General features: G+C 52.2%; 7 protein-coding genes across 7 annotated transcripts; 1 reads left to right on the top strand and 6 right to left on the bottom strand.

The window, feature by feature from the left end:
• Positions 1–767: 767 nt before the first annotated feature.
• Positions 768–1,475, bottom strand: K489DRAFT_374288 (uncharacterized protein; the record flags this gene model as incomplete). Its single annotated transcript, XM_033603511.1, has 1 exon — positions 768–1,475. The coding sequence occupies one exon, from the start codon at positions 1,473–1,475 to the stop codon at positions 768–770; it is 708 nt and encodes a 235-aa protein (XP_033455483.1).
• A 309-nt stretch (positions 1,476–1,784) lies between these two features.
• K489DRAFT_384871 (uncharacterized protein) lies at positions 1,785–2,617 on the bottom strand. The gene has a single exon (XM_033605957.1). It carries the CDS (start codon positions 2,531–2,533, stop codon positions 2,033–2,035), a length of 501 nt encoding a protein of 166 aa, XP_033455484.1. The 5' UTR covers positions 2,534–2,617; the 3' UTR covers positions 1,785–2,032.
• A 236-nt stretch (positions 2,618–2,853) lies between these two features.
• On the bottom strand, positions 2,854–3,952 carry K489DRAFT_435106 (uncharacterized protein). Its single transcript, XM_033608586.1, has one exon. The coding sequence runs from the start codon at positions 3,834–3,836 to the stop codon at positions 3,240–3,242; it is 597 nt and encodes a 198-aa protein (XP_033455485.1). The 5' UTR covers positions 3,837–3,952; the 3' UTR covers positions 2,854–3,239.
• Positions 3,953–4,710: 758 nt separating this feature from the next.
• Positions 4,711–5,784, bottom strand: K489DRAFT_384872 (uncharacterized protein). Its single transcript, XM_033605958.1, has one exon. The coding sequence runs from the start codon at positions 5,596–5,598 to the stop codon at positions 5,026–5,028; it is 573 nt and encodes a 190-aa protein (XP_033455486.1). The 5' UTR covers positions 5,599–5,784; the 3' UTR covers positions 4,711–5,025.
• A 243-nt stretch (positions 5,785–6,027) lies between these two features.
• K489DRAFT_435107 (uncharacterized protein) lies at positions 6,028–9,982 on the bottom strand. The gene is made up of 2 exons (XM_033608587.1): positions 9,609–9,982; positions 6,028–9,545 (listed from the first exon to the last, which is right to left on the bottom strand). Exons 1-2 carry the CDS (start codon positions 9,660–9,662, stop codon positions 6,252–6,254), a joined length of 3,348 nt encoding a protein of 1,115 aa, XP_033455487.1. The 5' UTR covers positions 9,663–9,982; the 3' UTR covers positions 6,028–6,251.
• Positions 9,983–10,386: 404 nt separating this feature from the next.
• On the top strand, positions 10,387–11,723 carry K489DRAFT_94236 (uncharacterized protein). Its single transcript, XM_033609060.1, has 2 exons — positions 10,387–10,803; positions 10,868–11,723. The coding sequence occupies exons 1-2, from the start codon at positions 10,515–10,517 to the stop codon at positions 11,497–11,499; spliced, it is 921 nt and encodes a 306-aa protein (XP_033455488.1). The 5' UTR covers positions 10,387–10,514; the 3' UTR covers positions 11,500–11,723.
• A 23-nt stretch (positions 11,724–11,746) lies between these two features.
• K489DRAFT_364838 (glycosyltransferase family 1 protein) lies at positions 11,747–15,591 on the bottom strand (the record flags this gene model as incomplete). Its single annotated transcript, XM_033602705.1, has 2 exons — positions 11,747–14,643; positions 14,722–15,591. 2 exons carry the CDS (start codon positions 15,589–15,591, stop codon positions 11,947–11,949), a joined length of 3,567 nt encoding a protein of 1,188 aa, XP_033455489.1. The 3' UTR covers positions 11,747–11,946.
• Between the last annotated feature and the right edge of the window lie 1,762 nt (positions 15,592–17,353).

A 17,353-nucleotide genomic window follows, 5' to 3' on the forward strand; every position in this document is an offset into this window, starting at 1 on the left:
GCTCTTGCTCTTCTGTGAATCATTACTCGAAGCCTGGGTCACGTTCGTGGAGGAAGAGCAAAGGCATTCAAGATCACATGGAAGGCACAGCGCTGTTGACGAAGTTGATAATTCTGCTATCGACGTCTCGTTTGTCGCGCAAATTCCCCCCCATCGTTATCGCATGAACATTCGCAAGATATTCGGTATTCACAAGCAGCCTTTTCGCGATCAGAAATAACACAGAAATAATATCGAGGCAATCATCCTCCGCGAAGCTCTGAGCGATGACTCCTAGCAATCAATCAACTATCCTCTCTTCCTTCTTCAAATACTTCCAGCGCGGGAATGGAGAGCCCGAGCCATCATCATCATCATCGACTACGAGCGATCAACCCGACAATTCGAAGGGAGTGAGGACTGTCGACGTTCTGGACAAAGGCAGTGAATTCGAAGAGGGCATGGTGAAAATCTCGTACGTTTCTGGCTTGTTCTTGGGGGTTTTTATAAGAGCGACGTATGCTAATGGTGTGCTTTTTTGATGAAAAGAACAAAGCCCGTGAGTGGAAAAGATGTCAGAACAGAGCGCGTCGGTGGGACGGTTGGCGAGGATTTCGTGGAGGTCTTACCCGGTGAAGGAGGCAAGAAGCCAAGTTGGGCATGCATCGTCTGAACTTGAGTAGATGAGGGTCTGGACTCGCGTTCGTGAATAACACTCTAATCAATCAAACCGATCTCAAAAAAGTATCCCGACCGCGCAGCCGCGATGCGAACGCTGGACGGGAGCATCAGGTCGTTTGCTCATTCATTGGTTTCTTGGACCCGGTACCAATGGCATTGATGAAATTGCGCTGGACGTTGATAAAATCCTCAGGGTCTACAAAGTCTACACAGTCTTCAGACCCATCAGAGTCTTCGGATTCGAATTCAATGTCGTGCTTGTCAAATTCTTCAGGCTTGACTAGGCGCCCTTCATGACAGGTGCTCTTTTTGCAACCGCCACATAACCTGGCGTGATGACGGGACTTGTTGTTGAATTTCTTGGCCCGGAAAGGAAGCTCATCCGCGAGACCGTTCCAGAATCGGAGGCACTGAGAGACGACTTTGATGAAGGCATGCTTGTTTAGACTTGGCCTGCCGAATTTACCACACCTGCCGCATTTCTGGTGTTCGATCGTCACGTTGAACTGGCGTCGGGCAGAATAGCGCTGTATGTTCGTGGCGATGCCTCCAGTGGTCCAGAATCTGCCCGAGCATTTGACGTTGGTGCATTTGAAGCTTCCCTTCAGCAACGTCTCGCAAATGTCGGTACGTCCTGAAGCCAAGCGCGAAGGCTCGAAGGTGTATTTGAGTCCGAGTCTCAAAGACTGCTGGATGTCATCGAGGCACCTTGGCCATACCGACCAGCGTTTTCCTTGTCCGGGACTGACTTCTAGGACTTCACGTGCGAATCCCGCTCTGCGCGGCTTTTTTGATCGAGACCACTTTGAAGCCATTTTGGTAGCGATGCTGCTGGCGAGACTCTGACTGTAATGGATCGTTTTGTGTGGTAGTGCGAGAAGTCCAGTATGAGTATGATTCTGCAGTGTAGAGAGCGGAAGTAGATCGATGGAATCGACAGCTTGGAGGGAAAATGTGACTTCACGGCAAAAAAATCGAGGTGAAGCATGTCATATATGGTAAACAAGTGACATGTCGAGACTGCTGCCTTGCACGTGTACCTGGGCAGCGTTCGACATTCGACACCTTTCAAAGGTAAACGCATACGCCAATGCGTCATGGCGGGATCATCACTGTTTCATCAACTCAAATCATAATCATACGGCTCTGCTACGGATGAGATCGTTGACGTGTTTGACGATTGCCAACATGATTTCCGGTTTACCTCCAGCTTACACCAACGCGATGTGAAACGCCCATCAATCACGAGCGGCAACATCGGTCTGTTGTGATTGTTCAAGTCAACAGACATAATAGGTCAGCCCGTTAGCCATACGTTCCACAGTTGGCTATCTCCTGGGACAGCAATGAATCGCTGTCGTTTGTGTCACGATCAGTCCCACTTGAGAGAACTCATCAAGTTCGCGAGGTCCTCAGCATCAGCTGCAGCACAACGACCCGCTTTGCATCCCTCACAGTACTTTCGCAGATGAGGGCCCTTGCTTGCGCCCGAATGATAGTGTTTCTCCGTGGGAATATCATTCCATCTCTTGAGCCAATAGACGACTCGTTCGACGTAGCTTTCGACGTTAAGAGTGATGACGCCCTTGGTGTCGCATCTCTTGCAGCGCTGATACCAGACTTTGGCGTTGTGTCTGTTGTTGGGATAGTGACGGATGGTGGTGGCGATCTTCTTGCTACTCCATCCTGTTGAGCGGCACGCCTCGTTGGGACATCCAAAGCGGCCCATGATGTTGGTGTCCCAGTCGTCAATACATCGCGCGTCACGGTTCTTGTGTTGAAAGGCGTAGTAGAGGTTGTACTCTTCGATCTCGCCCGAAACCGCTTCGTGGAGCTCCGGCCACATTGTGGAGTCTTTGAACTCTTTCGGCATGATTGCAGATTCTGATATGAACTAGATTCGATGATGAGAGAGAAAGAGTCTGGTAAGTATTCAGATAGGCTTTGAAGTCGAACGTCTTATGATACTTTGAAGTGTAATGTTGCATGCCCCTCTTTGTTTCCTTTTACGGCTGCGTAGCTTGATATCATGCTCATTCCTATCTACTCTCAGAAGCAGGGACATCATATAATAGGCTACAGTCGGAGCAAGGGATGAGAGAAGCAAATCATGGAAGGCTATCGCTAGTGAAAACTATGTTACAATCAAGCATGATTCGTGCGTTCTACGTCTCTTGGCATTTTGGGAAGTGAAGGGATAGTTTGCTACAAAAGAAAAGCTGAAGAGCCGTTGGATACGTGTACTACAAAGGAAATGAAGCTGACGAGCCAACCCGGGCGTATGCACTCATTTGACAAGAAGCCGAACACCCTTTCGAGCATGATTTTGAAAATCGGGCTCAAGTTCCAAGTCATCGCCAACAATGATCTGATCCAACATGACATACCCAACGGTGAACCGCAACGAGTTTCGGTCACAGAAACAGGTCGAATGTTAAGGCGCACGCCGCGTCAAGCACACTCCGAGCAGTGGCGTCCATCACCTCCACATCGAGGTGATGTATATCAATTCTCATGGTGTGCTCCACGTAGTTTGCGCCTTAATCCTCGACCAATGCCCGGAGCGAAGCTCGAGCCGCTCAATGATCCTCGGGGCGAAAATCGAGGTCAAAGTACTCACGGGCCCGGCGACAAGGTTGGCCAGAAAGACAGGCACCGCACAAACGCTCTTGATGAGGCTCGACTGTGTGGTTGAGGCGCAGCGGGCGCTCAACAGGGATATAGTTCCAGTATTTCAGGCAATCCGACAGTCTCTTGACGTACGACTCGGTATATGGATTGGGCTTCCCCCAGTTGTTACACTTCTGGCAGAGCTGAGGATAGACTTCTGCATCGTAGCGATTTCCTTCATAGTGGCGGATGTGGACGGGAAGACAGAAGCTGTGCCATTTGCGAGAATTGCAACTGACCGACGAGCAGTCGTATTCGCCCTCGATCTTGGTACGGTGTGCTTTGATCATGGCCTTGGCTTCCATCAGCGGCTTCCAGGTATAGTGAAGGCCATCAGACTCGATAACGTCCGAGACTGCATTGTCGTGCTCAGGGAACCTAACAATAAACTTCTTCAGGTGCACGAGCGCTTGGGGCTGAGTCGACTTTTGAGTGGTAGAGCGCGAGGGCGATCGGGAGACGACAGAATCAGCTGTGCCGCTGGAATAATAGTGTCTGTCGGGCATCCTGGGCAAAGCAGCTTGATTGGGGGTGAAACGCGAGCGGAAGAAGAATTGATAAAGTGAAAGTCTATGTGATGGGATATCATACAGCTCACGTGTGGGAACACCGTCAATATATGTGTATCAATCCTTGGTCGCATTGGCTGGCTGTGTTTTGGAAGAGCAGGGGCCTGTTGGTCAAAAAGGCGCGTGTTGCTCGTACCGCTCGGTCCTCGGTCCTCGCTTTGAAGACATCATCGTTGGGCATACTTACACACGCCTACGGCTTTGCCAGGATTGTGACTCAGAACCACATTGAAGTGGGTGTAGAAGCTGCACAATTTATTTGAATACTTCCAAATTACCTTATCCAAGCCGCGGGGCTGGGTGCATGCCGCGGACATGCATGCACGCTTCATTGGCCCGTGTGTTGGCCTCTACTGCTCTGCATGGCGACACATTGGATAACGTATCGATAGCAATAGTATCCCATCAGATCTTTGGCCTCGCTCGTATTTGTTGCACAGGACCATCAAAAATGAATGAGAGAAGACGTGCGGTTATACTAGACTAGCGTGTTGGTCCGTCGTTCGGAGAGCGCTCCGCTTTGTTTCGACAAATCACGCTACAGTCGTTAAGCCAAAGGATGGGTTGTATAGGGAGGTATCAAGCTCAAACAAGGGCTTTCGTGTGATGCCCCGCACCGGTCAATGTGCAAACACCCTGACGCTCTGCAGAGAACCGGGAGTATGCGAGAGATATGCAGGTTTATGGTCCCGAGGGGGATGCTCCGTAGACAACTCACGCCTGATACGTACCTGCAGCAATCGCCATGAACCTCAAGATTCCTTTCAGGTGGCCCAATTTTCGGCTTTTTGTTCAACCGCCACACTCACCGTCAGAATTGGTGATGAATCCCAAATTGGGACGAAGGGGTACCTCTTTCTGTCGGTAGAAATGCATGAATATCCAGCGCAAGATGTCTCTGAACGTGTATCCACGCCGAAGATAGGGTTCCAACAAATTTGTGAGTTGTGCTATTGTATTGCTACCGCATCGCGCCACCACACCCTATCGATAGTACGCCGTGTGTCGGGTTTCATTACCATGCCCTCCTTCCGTGAGAAAAGTCTCCTCCACCTTCACAGGATGATCCTGATGGAAAGCACACGAAGTCTCAACAAGGTAGGCAAAAGCAGGGATCATGCCACTGCTATAGGGTAGTAGCTGTCACCCCTTTGCGCCGTGCCTCCTCCGCCGCACGACATCGTTTTCCCAGTAGACACACAGCACAAAGGTATTCCAGATGGGGGTTTGTGGTGTGATGAGAACGACGACGGGGAGGTGCTTTCACGGGAATATTGTTCCAAACCATCAGCTGAAACACGACCTTCTGTACGTAGGAAGTTTCAACCGGCAGTGGCCTCCCCCAGTTTCGACAGATCTTGCACTTTTGATGCCATATGGCCACATCGTAGTAATAGCCCTCGTAAATACAGATGATCATGAGGACGCTGCAGCTATGCCAGCGTCGCAGATTGCATTTCTTGGTTGTGCATACGAAAAGACCTTCGATCGGAATCTCGTTGTAGCTAAGCATGAGGCGCTGTTCCGATGGGGGTTTCCAATTGTACACGATTCCGCTTAAGAGCATTGCCGCCTGAATTTTGCTGTGAAAATGCGGGAAGAGTGAGATGTATTCTGTGGAATCAACCAGATCCTCGTTGCTTGTCATTGCATTCGTCGCGAGCCCCACGAAACTTTCTGCGAGGGGCGGTAACGCCATAATCTTCAGTGGGAGTGGGTGCGCGAGGTCCTCGGCAAATCGCTAATTTGTGATAGCAGGAGTTGATACCGTGAATGGTAGTTATGGTATTTTTGACGAGCGTACGTTTGGAACTACAGGAATCGCGTTGAGAAGTGCTGGTTATGATAGCCTCTAGGAGATAAGAGGAAGAACATTTTTGTGCAGCGTCTTCTACGTCGGGAAGCTTGAGCTCATGTGGGATGGTGGTAGTATGCAGAGCGGGAGATGGAGTCATCCTTCATAATGTCACTGGATGGGAGAGCAGGGTTGCTGAGCCGGACTCGTGGTATATACACGCGTGCATATCTTTTCCATGAAACGTTCGTTCCACATTTCTATTTGCACGAGACCCCCGAGCAGTCTTGCCTGAGTCTTCACAGTCATGTTCATACCGTAAACATATGTACGCGCGACTTCTGAATAAGTGCGGTTGGATGCCGGGATTTTTGTTCCCACTATATACCCAAATCAATGCACAGGCTGTCTTCGGAGCAAAGTCCGCCCCAAAACACATGGAGGAGAGGTATTAAGCAGCCTCGCTCTTTTCATGTACCACCACATGTGACGATGAGTGCAGCTATGTATACAAAGTGGAAGGGCGGAGCTAGCGAAATAATCATATAGCTTTTAATCTATTCCAACTTCAAGTTCTCCTCATTAAGAGTCCCATAAAGCGTCTCAATCTCCGGCACAATCGCGTGAATATCCCGCGCCAGCTGTCCCGTGACCAAGACATACGCATAGAGTAATTCATAATCCTGCTCCGTCGTGATCTCCCTTCCGCCTCCATGACGGCGATACTCCGAGATCCTCGCAAGAAGCTGATCGCGGCTGTTTTCGATATCTGGTAGAGCATCGCTAATGGGGTACTCGAGCTTGATGCTGCTGGCGAGGACGGTGAACAGATGGGAGATACGTGCGGAGAGCTTCATGCGTTCGGCGCGCGTGAAGCGGAGGACCGCGGCTTCTCCGGGGGTGAATTGGAGATTTTTCCGAATCACCACGTTGAGGGCGTGGAAGGCGTCGAGCATGCGCTCGGTGCGGGAAAGAGTGCGATTGAAAATGTCGTTTGGAAAAGGTCCCTCTAGCTCGAATTCGGACGCTGCAGCTTTGCAGGTGGTTTTCAGTGTGCCAAGGAAGGTGTGTAGTTCTGATTCTTCACGGATATCCATGTAGTGGGAGTTTGGGTCGCCGAGGATGATTGTCATCAATGGATCGCGGCGAAAAATCAATCCCATGCGTAGCCACAGCACGGAAAGACCGTCGGTGAGTTTGCGCCGGGCCTTTACGGGCCAGATGACGCGGGAGACGATGAGACCCCAAATGACTCCCACGATGACTGACACAAATCGATGCAGTACAATATCCCAGATCGCGGGATCAATCCCACCTTCGTCGTCATCGTTGTCGTCGTCGTGAATGGACAAGCTGTAGGAATATAGCGCTCCGAGGTTGTACGTGAGTAGAATAAATCGGCAGAAAGGTCCGTCCTTCTTCGCAATGTTGATGTAGAAGCAAGGGAGTGAGACCAAGAATCCCAAGAAACCGAGTAGGACCGGATCGGCTACTCCATGGTGACTTGACATGACCCACGCCACGATGGCCAGACACGATCCAATGAATGTACCGACGAATCGATTGAGCCCGGTCGTGTTGGAGGCCCCGACCGTCATGCAGCATACCAGCATGTATGTGACCAGGCCCCATTCACCACGCCATTGAGAAAAGAATGGCCTTGTAGAATTAAGAAAGGCGGGGAATGCATAGATTATCGCACCGATACCGACCTTGATCGCAAAGACTACGTCATCTCGCCGCAGCACTCGCAAAGCTCGGTGGACTCTGGTGTACCACGGCTTGGGCAGACGCGAGGAGTCCATGGATTGGTCGAGCTTTCGGATGTGCGCGGCAACTTCCACGCCGACTTCACTGTCTATCCCGTGAGTTCGCATTGCTGGAGGTGCGACATGAGGCTGTTCGTCCGCAGCTCTATGCCGGCTCCAGAATTGTAGCCAGTTCCATGAGCGTCTTCCAGCCTCCATTTCCGCTTTGAGTTCTTGCAAGATCTCCAGATAGTTTAGAACATCCTCGGCAAAATCGAGTAACGAGAAACTAAAATGCCCGCAGCAAGCCGAGACCTCTTCGATATCGGCCAAGATCTCGTCTTGCTTCTGGTAGAATTGCGAAACTGGCGGCGTCTTACCAGCTTTGGGATCGTTCGCGGTCGACGTGGTAGCACTACGCTGGCCGAATTTGGACTTCAAGCCCTGCTGAGCATTGATTGCAGCATTCATGGCTCGACTTTGATGCAGCTCGGCAAGAGCTTCCATACGAGACTGCCGATACATCTCAACAGCGAGACGTAGACTCGAATGCAATTGCTCATCTATGGCGACTTCGAGTGATCGGTGGATCCATGGATTCCATCCCTCGGCCGATTCGGGCTTATCGCGGAAAGGCAACTCATCTAAGATTTGCTTCATTGTGAACACCAAAGACTTTGTTGGAGGCCCAAGACGGCTGATAAAGGCAATGAACATCTCGCCTGGGCTCTGCATGAGGTTTGTCGAGTTGTATACATCTGTCGACTCTGGCGTCGGAGATTCCATAGTAAGCCTTGGAGGAGTGTCGACACCAGGTACGGTCAGTGACGATGTCCAGTTGGTCCTCGGGTCTTTGAAATGTCTGATCGTGGATACACTACTCGACAATTGCGATTCTCCTTCGCCATTCTCCGATATAATACCCAGGCCAGGGTACTGAGTGAGTTCCTGCGTCGGACTTGTAACAAAGTTGCCAGTGCTGAAATTTGTTGTCTGTTCAAGACCGCCGTCCGATGCTGTCTGGCTGATAAAGGAGAATTGCGCATTAGCTGCGCTGTGAAGGCCACCGAGGTCCTGAGACAGTTCTGAAAGGCATGATACGATGCGTGCTTGGAGATCGTACAGCTTCTCTTTCCCGATAACCAAGAATTCCATCTTCGCTTCACGCAAGTTCTGCTTCATGGTGTTCAACGAAGCTTGATGCTCGGCATTCATCTGCTTGTAGTAGTCGCCAGACAAGTCCTCCTCATCACCACGAAGAAAGGCTCTCGTGATCGAGACCAGCATTTCACCGAGAAGGTCTGTGTTCTGCGTCATGTCCGCAGCGAGTCTTTTGCGAGCGAGGATTGGGAAGAGCAAGAAGTTCACGACTGTCGTGATGATGATTCCCATTATGACCATGCACAAGATTTGCAAGACTTTCTGATGTGAGAATCGTCCAGCTTGAACCGAACCTTCTTTTATGAGAACCGTGATGCATCCAAGCGAGGCTAGAGAAGCGGCGACGTTCACCAGCGGGTTCCCTAACCGCTGCTTGACCAAGGCGATCGTACCAAGCCCGCCTCCAACGAACAGTACCAAAACGACCATGTGCCCGAAAGCAAGTAAGCCATGGGCACCGAAGAACATTGAGAGAGCCATGCTGGTGAACGAGATGAATGCAGCATAGGCTACAGCGATGGTAGCCAGAATGGTAGCCTCATGCATACTGCCGATCGTCCTCGCCGGATGGAAATACACAATCACCGTCGCCACAAGATGCTTGCTATCCTGTCGGTGGCCGAATAGATTTGAGACAGCCGGAACGAACGTTGCCATGCTACCAATAGCATAGGCGATGGAGCATTTCAGGATAGCCTTGCCGGTCCGGGAGGTCAAGAAATGCAGAGCTCGGAGACCTTGCCGATGCGCTTTCTTCTTCCATATTTCCGTCCGAGTCAAGGGACGTCCAGCATCAGCATCGTCGGTTTCGAAAGGGCCGTCTTCTCCGAAGAGAGCGGCAGCATCTCGATGAGCGCGGGATCGGCTCGATGCTTCACGTAATGTGAATTTCCGGGTCGAGCGCTCACCTGTCTTGGGCAGGATGAAGCTTGCTCGTGGAAACTCCATGGTTGTCAGCTTACCCTGGCACACAAAAGTTTATCAAGCACGAGATTAGATACTCACCGAGCGTCCATTACGGGTATCGGGGGCAAGTCCCGGGCGTGAGGGTCCCGCCATCTGCGGTCATGTGACGGCGTCTTGAGTTCGAGCGATGATCTCAACACGTGCTATTGGATCATGACTGCTAGGTGCAGATTGTCCCAGACAATGATGTGACGATCGATGGTCACGATGCCAAGGCTGCAGGTGACGACCGCAACGATGGATGTTTTGATGTGAACTCCGTCTGACACCTCGCAGCTTTCACACCGACGGCTTCTTGCCCGCGTCAGCAAAGCAACGGGCTCGTGGACGCTAGTGATGTTAGCGTGTAGCAAACTCCACGACGGCACCTCTTGGTTTCAGTTTCATCGCAAGCCAGCCCGCGCCACTACTGCAGGGTTATGTGAAGGACAGGTGCAACAAGACAGTCTCGGCAGACAGGAGCCCAGTGTACAAGGTGCAATTTATTCTGCTCCCGTCCCTTCAGCGCGACGGTCACACAGCATGGAGATAACGACCTATGTCCACCGACGTCTGCAGCACCCAATGAGGGCCCACGATGACATGTAAGCCCTTGTGCTGCATATTCCAGATTTGCCGCTCTGCGAATTGTCAGCCAGATTCGTAACCATCGTCGTGGGGCCAAAGAGCATGGTGTGCCCGAAGACATGCGCACGCTGATCTCATTTGCACGACCGGTAAAGGACGCGTCGAGTTGTGTTCGTGATGAGATTGGCTTGATGTGGGTGCGGTGCTCCTTCGTCGCGAAGGTGGCTGTGGTGGGGGCTGAGTCCGTGATCGACACCTGAATACTCGATCGACGCCAGAATCCTTCAAATCCCAAGACTCGCTTCACGGGAGCTTTTAAACATCTGCTACTTCCTGATCTACGCTGCTCCTTTCACCTACCGAAAATCCTTTCAAAAAATGGCAAAGCTATCACTCATCCTACCATTACTGGCATCCTGGTTCATTGCGACAGCATGTGCGGACTGCTACTGGCCAGACGGAACCAAATTCACTGACTATCCAGCATGTGACGTCCAGGCCAAAGATGGATTCAGCAACTGCTGCGGTAACTCAGATATGTGTACGACGAATGGCTTCTGCAAATGGAACTTCTTCGCGAACAGCTCTCTCCTCTGGAGGAACGGATGCACCGATCCAAGTTGGAATTCGCCGAATTGCGCCCAGTACTGCAAGACCGACCGAGCTAGTAAGTGAATCGCAAGGGATCGTCCTGGGTCCTATCACTAGCTGACATGCTGAACGTCCTGCAGCCGGCAAATTATCGAATACACCACAGCTGGTGGTCGCTTGCTCTCAAACGACATACTGCTGCTCGACGTACGCATTCAACGCGTCTGCACTACCCACGGACGATCCAGCTTTATATTCCGGGTGTTGCAGCGACCCGAGTGCGATCTTCGATGCTGGAGTAGCGGGCTATCTCTCCGGAAGGAAGGATTTCACCACTTCGCAATTCCCAATGACAGCCACTTCCACCGCCAGTTCATCTACGTCGCCCACGACCAGAACTTCAGCACCCCCATCATCATCACCATCATCGTCATCATCAACAGGAGCCAACTCCGCAGCTCCCTCCTCGCAACCCAGTGAGCTGACTTCAGGCGCCAAAGCGGGAATCGGCATCGGTGTCGCCGTCGCGGCAGTCGTCGCAGCCGCACTGGGCGCATGGCTATTTCTGAGGTTCAAAGCGCGACGCAGAGCGACGGCATCCAGCATCAGGGCTGCAGAGGTACACGATGTGAAAGAACCCGTACTCGATAACAACTACTATGATTCAGAGTGGCAGGCAGCTGCGCCACCATCGGAGTTGGATTCGCGAGCAGTGGAGCCTGCCGAGCTGCCAGGCATAAATCGAAACGGGAGCAGACGGGAATTACCCTGAGTGGGAGGGGGGTGCGATCGGTGGAATCGCGTCGCCTGGACGGGTGATGAGATACCGATGTACAAGCATTGGATTTGGGAGCGGCGAGGACCGTAGCTTTCCTCGCTCTTATAGAGCAAGATACCCCGGCATCGGCCAAATTCGCATAACGGCCGGAACTTCAATATGGACAAGTCACGTTCAAAACGAGGCACCTTGATGACTTATACTGAGACTGCGATTGGTGTCGCAGCAGGGCACACACACATCCCGATGAGAGGAGGTAGGTAATATTGCACACGCTATCGTTGACATTCGAATCTTGCACTCGTGGAAATCGTAATCTCGTCTAATCCATCAACCCACATACCAAACTTCAATACCAACAAAAAGGGAAACGCTGGAAATCAAAAAAGCACCTCACTACTCCAAAAACTCCTGTGAAATGCCCAATATTCATTCACGAACTTATTTTCTGCCCAACAGCGACGGAGCGAGGCGAAGATTACTCAGACCTCGTCTCGGTGGTGCCGGCTGCTGCTGCTGCTGCATCGTGGGCGGTGGAGTGCTGGCAGCTAAACGGTCGAGCTCGAGACCTGCTGATGTAGCAGCATCGTCATGGGCGGTGACATCGACGAAGGTCCAGTTCTCCTCCGTGTCTTCGTCGAGCACCGGTGCACCTGTCTCCAGGTCCGCCTTTTCCGCAGTTTTGTCCTTCGGTGAAGCAGAGGTCCCGGCCGCAGAGGAGGGTTGTTGCGCCGGTTGGGTCTTTTGTTTGATGAGCGAGCGCGCATAGTCTAGATCGGAGTAGATGGCGCGGATGGCGGTTTGCACGCCGTCTTGAGAGCGGATGGCTTCGCCGAGTAAGCGGGCTTTGGTCTGCATGCGGTCGTCGTGCACTGCGGTCCAGAGGGCTTTGCCTAGCTGGTGCTCTGTCGCCTTGGACAGGTGGATGCCGACGCCGAGGTCTTCTACGCGCGTGGCGAAGAAGTATTGATCGCCGAAGAATGGCTTGATGATAGTGGGCTTGCCCGCCCGCAGACTTGCGCCCGTCGTTCCTGCACCGCCGTGGTGGACTACGGCATCGATCTGTGTAAAGAGCCAATCGTGCGGAGCTGAGCGGATGGCGTGAATGCATGATGGTAAGACGATGTCTGGGACGTTTGCATCTTTCTTGTCAAAGCGATCGGACCAGCCCTTGGAGAGAATGCAGCGAACGTCGGCTTTCTGGACTGCATTGATGATTTGCTCGGTGAGTTTGCGGGAATCGTTGACGACGACAGAACCGAACCCGATGTACACCAATTTCATGCCGTCGTCTCGAGCTTTCTTGATAAACGCCGATAAATCCGCAGGAGGTTCGTAGTCACTGCCTTCATTGAGAAACCAGTAACCAGTGACCTTGACCCAATCGCTGAAGTCCAATGGTGGAGGGACCACACTCGGCGAGAAATTGTACAGGAAGGGCACCTTGTTCTGCTGCAGTTTATCAAGATTCGTAGGGCGAATACCCAAGGTCTTCACTCGCCAGCTGTTGATTTGCCCCTCGGTCCACGTCCAAAATACATTGTCGAAGAGCGTGTATGTCATGTAATTGTAAGCGCCGCCCATCTTTGCATTCCTTACGGCAAAGGCGTGAGGATATGCGCGTGTGCGGGTCCAGGGCATGGTGAAAGCTCTGAAATATGGCACTCCGAGCGCTTCGGCGATGTGGATCCCGCACATAGCGGAAGGACTTTCAATCACCAAGTCGGAACCCTGGCAGGCTTCCCATGCGGTGAGAAGTAAACCATCAAGCCATGAGCGGAATTTGGAGTTCGCTTCGATGAAGAATGGAATTGTGAACATGCCATTTTCGACGCAGACCCGCATCAACTCTGCTGGGTCGCCAGCGACTTCAGCGAACTCGATACCGTGGCTCTCGACCCAGCCGCGGAACTCTCCATGTGTGGCAATCCGTGCTCGGTGACCTTGCGCCATCAGTCCTTTACATAACGCGATGTAGGGCTGCACATCGCCTCGTGAACCAATGGTGAGACAAGTCACAAGCATCGAAGGGGGTGTGGGAATATCCACGAGCGATGCTGTCGGATCGTCCGATAAGACGCCTGTGCTGTCGTCTTCGCCTGAAATATCTAATGATGCCGACTCGGGGCGGTCTTTGCGCGCCGCCTGGAGAAGCCGGTTCTCGGCTGCTGCACCTTCGGCTTCGTGTGCTTGCTTTTCCGAGAGCAGTATTGTCGAATCGGCGATAGCTTGGTTATGGTCGAGCTTCCTGAAAATAGTGCCAGCACAGTCGTTGCGAGCATTCTCTGTACGGAATTCAAAGAATAGCTCCTCATGGCCGTGAATGACAAGGACGATGCCCGAGTATCCTAATCGGAACCCACGTTGCATCTCGACGTTCGCAATCTCGCGGAATGGAATGACGAGCTTCGTCCGGACTCCATAGATCAGACTCCGGAAGCAGAAACGGCGGGCGCTCATATAGATTTTTCCATACATGGGTAAATTCTTGTGCAAATAGCAGAAATAAGTAGCTTCCAGCTTTTCTATGGCTGGCAAAGCAAAGTGTTCCTGAAATCTTTGCTGTCGGAAGGCCGTATCTGAGACTGCATCTACGTCCCGCTGGCGCGAGTCTGGGCAGGCAGCGTGTTCGGACTCCTCATAGTGTCGCGCTCCACCTATCACAGCTTCTGCAAATTTGTTGATATAGCCGGTCGGACTGGTGCCCAGGTACGATCCCATACGCTTTCCGGAAGAACGAACCACATTCGCGACGGACAATGCAGCAAGCTTGCTTCGAGCTATGGCAGAGCCATCTGTAGATGGTCTCCGAGATGGGTCCAGTTCGGAGGATGTGCGAGATACAGGCCGATCCGAATGAAGCAACTGCTCTGTCGTTGTTCGATGCAGAGGTGCCCTCGGGTCCTCACTCGAGCCTGAAGATCCTCCTTGCGATTTTTCTCGAATGCTTTGGGGAACCTTGAGTGTAGGCTGGCCGAATACCTTGTCACCAGTCAACATCTGGCTGGCAGACATGTTCGGATCCATCTCCTCGTCACTATCCGAGCTTTCTCCCTGGTTTGAAGACGTTGCGAGGCTATCCGCAGATTCATGAGCCTGATTATCGCCAAATCTGTTCGACGAAGACGTGTCATTTTGCTTGTTAGCTTTGTCCCGTCGTCGCTTTGTATTCGCATGTTTTTGCTGCTCTCTTGAGCTTTCAGCCTCCTCCACGACATGTTGTAAGCTTTCGAGCGCCTTGCTCCCAGACTCTCCAAAGAACGTGAAGAAGTATTCGTCAACGGCAAAAGTCTCGTCGCTGTCCAGTACACGTAACTTGACTGTTTCCGCAAAGTCTAACATAGGCATTCGCTCAATGTCGTCCAGGTTTACGATCGGCAGTGAAATCTTGATACTGTCGCCCTGGTTATGCGTTCGAAATATAACTTTCTGCAGCTGCTTGACCCATGACTTTGCAGAAGCGGCTGTGTCTGCACGGTAGAGATATATCCGGTCAGCAGTCGTGATGGTAAAGTCGGACGTCTCGTTCTCTCCCTCGAGTGTTACCTCTGCGGATTTGGCATAACGTAGATCCACCATTCCGAGCGGAAAATAGGGGTCCGAGGCATCACGGTAGTAGGAGAAGGTGTCTCCCTTAAGGATGAAGTGATATCGCCGGTAACTATAGCTGTGGCGGCCTTGCTTTCCAAGTTGTCCGCTCTTCTCAACGTCGTTCGTGCGCTTCTGCAAGTAGGCGTAGAAGCAGACATGCCTATGCGTGATGTACATGTATCCTTGAAGTAGAACATTCTGCAGGTACCAGCACGGGTACTCGGCGACAACTTCCTCGGGTTCGGCAAAGTTGAATATCTCGGCGATGACCTGTGATAGCGGACGAGGGTCGGCGCTGGTTGGTGGCGGTGATGTCCCAGTCCCTCCCCTCCCAGCCAGCTCTGTAGCGCTCGACTGTCCTCCAGGAATGGGTGCAACGCCAGGACTTGACGACAGAGATTCCGAGCCTGGTCTAGCTTGTGGTATTGAAGAGCTTCGACCTCCTGAACTCCGTTGTGTGTCTGTAGGTCGGACTAGGATCTGCGACTCCGACATCGTTCCAATCTCCTCTGCTTTGTCACCCTCCTCTTCGCGCTCCCCATTGTCACCACGCTCCTTCAATGATGGCATGTTTGCCGTCAGATTCGCTCTCCTTTGCCCTTCCGCAAGCCTCCTCTTGGATCGCCAAGCGTCGAAACTCGACCTGCTCTTGGGTGGTATAGCCGCCGTCGATTGACTGATACGCCCTCGACCTGTGACCTCGCCTAGTCTCGTGCTGTCTTCCGGATCACTGTCGCTTCCTCTCCGCAGTACCGTTGGGAGTGCGGTTTGTGATTGAGATACCGCGAGCAGACCATACATACTCCGTGCTGAAAGCGGTGAGTCTGTGTCGCCGACTCCATCGTCTTCGTCATTGTCTGGCGACGCTCGGAATCGTTCCGGGAGAGCCATTTCGGGTGTAAGGACAGCATCAGCGCGATCGCCCTTTCCGCCGCGCTCGAGGAAAGATTTGTGCATAGCACGAGCTTTGAGAGAGTTATTCCGTGGTAGCCGTGGCAGTATGGAAGAGGCAGACGTTGAGGACGACGACGATGTCGACATGGCGGGCAATCAGCTACAGGTGAGCGACAATGACTTGACCGCTGATATCCGTCACGGACTGAAATGACTCGCAATATCACTCGGACTAGATCTCGTGCAGCGATGTGTTTCAACAGGTCAGATGACTGGTGAACGCTGTGGTTAACACGAGATATGCGCTGCAGGCATTTCTGCGATAAGCTTCAACATTATTGTAGGCTTTGCTGCCTTTCTACGCACGCGCGATTCGTTTATTTATCTTGAGTTCGGTCAGAACAGGCTGAAAGACAGCTCGTTGTCTGATGAGTCAAGTGATGATGTTGCTCTTATTCAGCTGCATCCCGAAGCCCCGCGGAAGTGGGAGAGCTGTGGGAGCGGTAGTCCAATACTGTATATGTGCCCGGGTGGTCTTTAGTAATCTTTGAGAAGTGTTCAGAAATATATCCCAGGCAGTTTCTTCACCACTGGAAGTTGTGTGATGATCCGATAAGAACAGGAAGAACTCAGATATCCTCCTAAACCTAGTAGGTCGGGCAACAAATCATGGCGACGTCAATTGTCGATGGCCAGTAGTAGGCAACAGCCACGACATTCCCGCTACACCTGCGGAGAACAGGAACAGTACATGCAGCCCTGGAGTAATTAATACATCCTGTACTAGGGACCTACAGCACAGGAAGTATATCTAGCAGCTGTCAAAACGGCACCCGAAGATGCCACGATTCCGATCGGAGATTTCAATGAACTATACGACCCGTGTTGAAATGGCCGCGACTCCGAAGATCATATCCATCCGGATTCTCGGTAGCTTGAGACGACCAGACGAGAGAAGACGACAAGACGGCGAGGGTGTACACCGGTGGCAGGAGCAAACGGGGTGCAGTTTCTAGCACGATCGGCGCATAACACAGCACCCCGTGTACACATGAAGCGACAAGCTCGCCGCCAGTGTTTTGGCGTATGACGGCAGATCGAGCACATGGCAAAGTGCAGCTGGCGCACCACAGCTCACACACGATCGGACTAGGATCTCCTTCTGTCCCGAAGTGACGACGTCGGTGCTTGAACCGGCAGGCTCCAGTTACCACAAGATCGCAGTCAAGTCGCTGTCAAGTCGCTGTCACCTTCAATACTACCTTTCTCTGCACTGATTGTGGATACCACCGTGGAAGACGCTCACTGCAAGTTGTCGCGCGAGGTTCTTGCGTGACCCTCGATCGATGATATGCATGATTCA

This window comes from Dissoconium aciculare (genome assembly GCF_010015565.1).
Source record: "Dissoconium aciculare CBS 342.82 unplaced genomic scaffold K489scaffold_18, whole genome shotgun sequence".
NCBI lineage: Eukaryota > Fungi > Ascomycota > Dothideomycetes > Mycosphaerellales > Dissoconiaceae > Dissoconium > Dissoconium aciculare.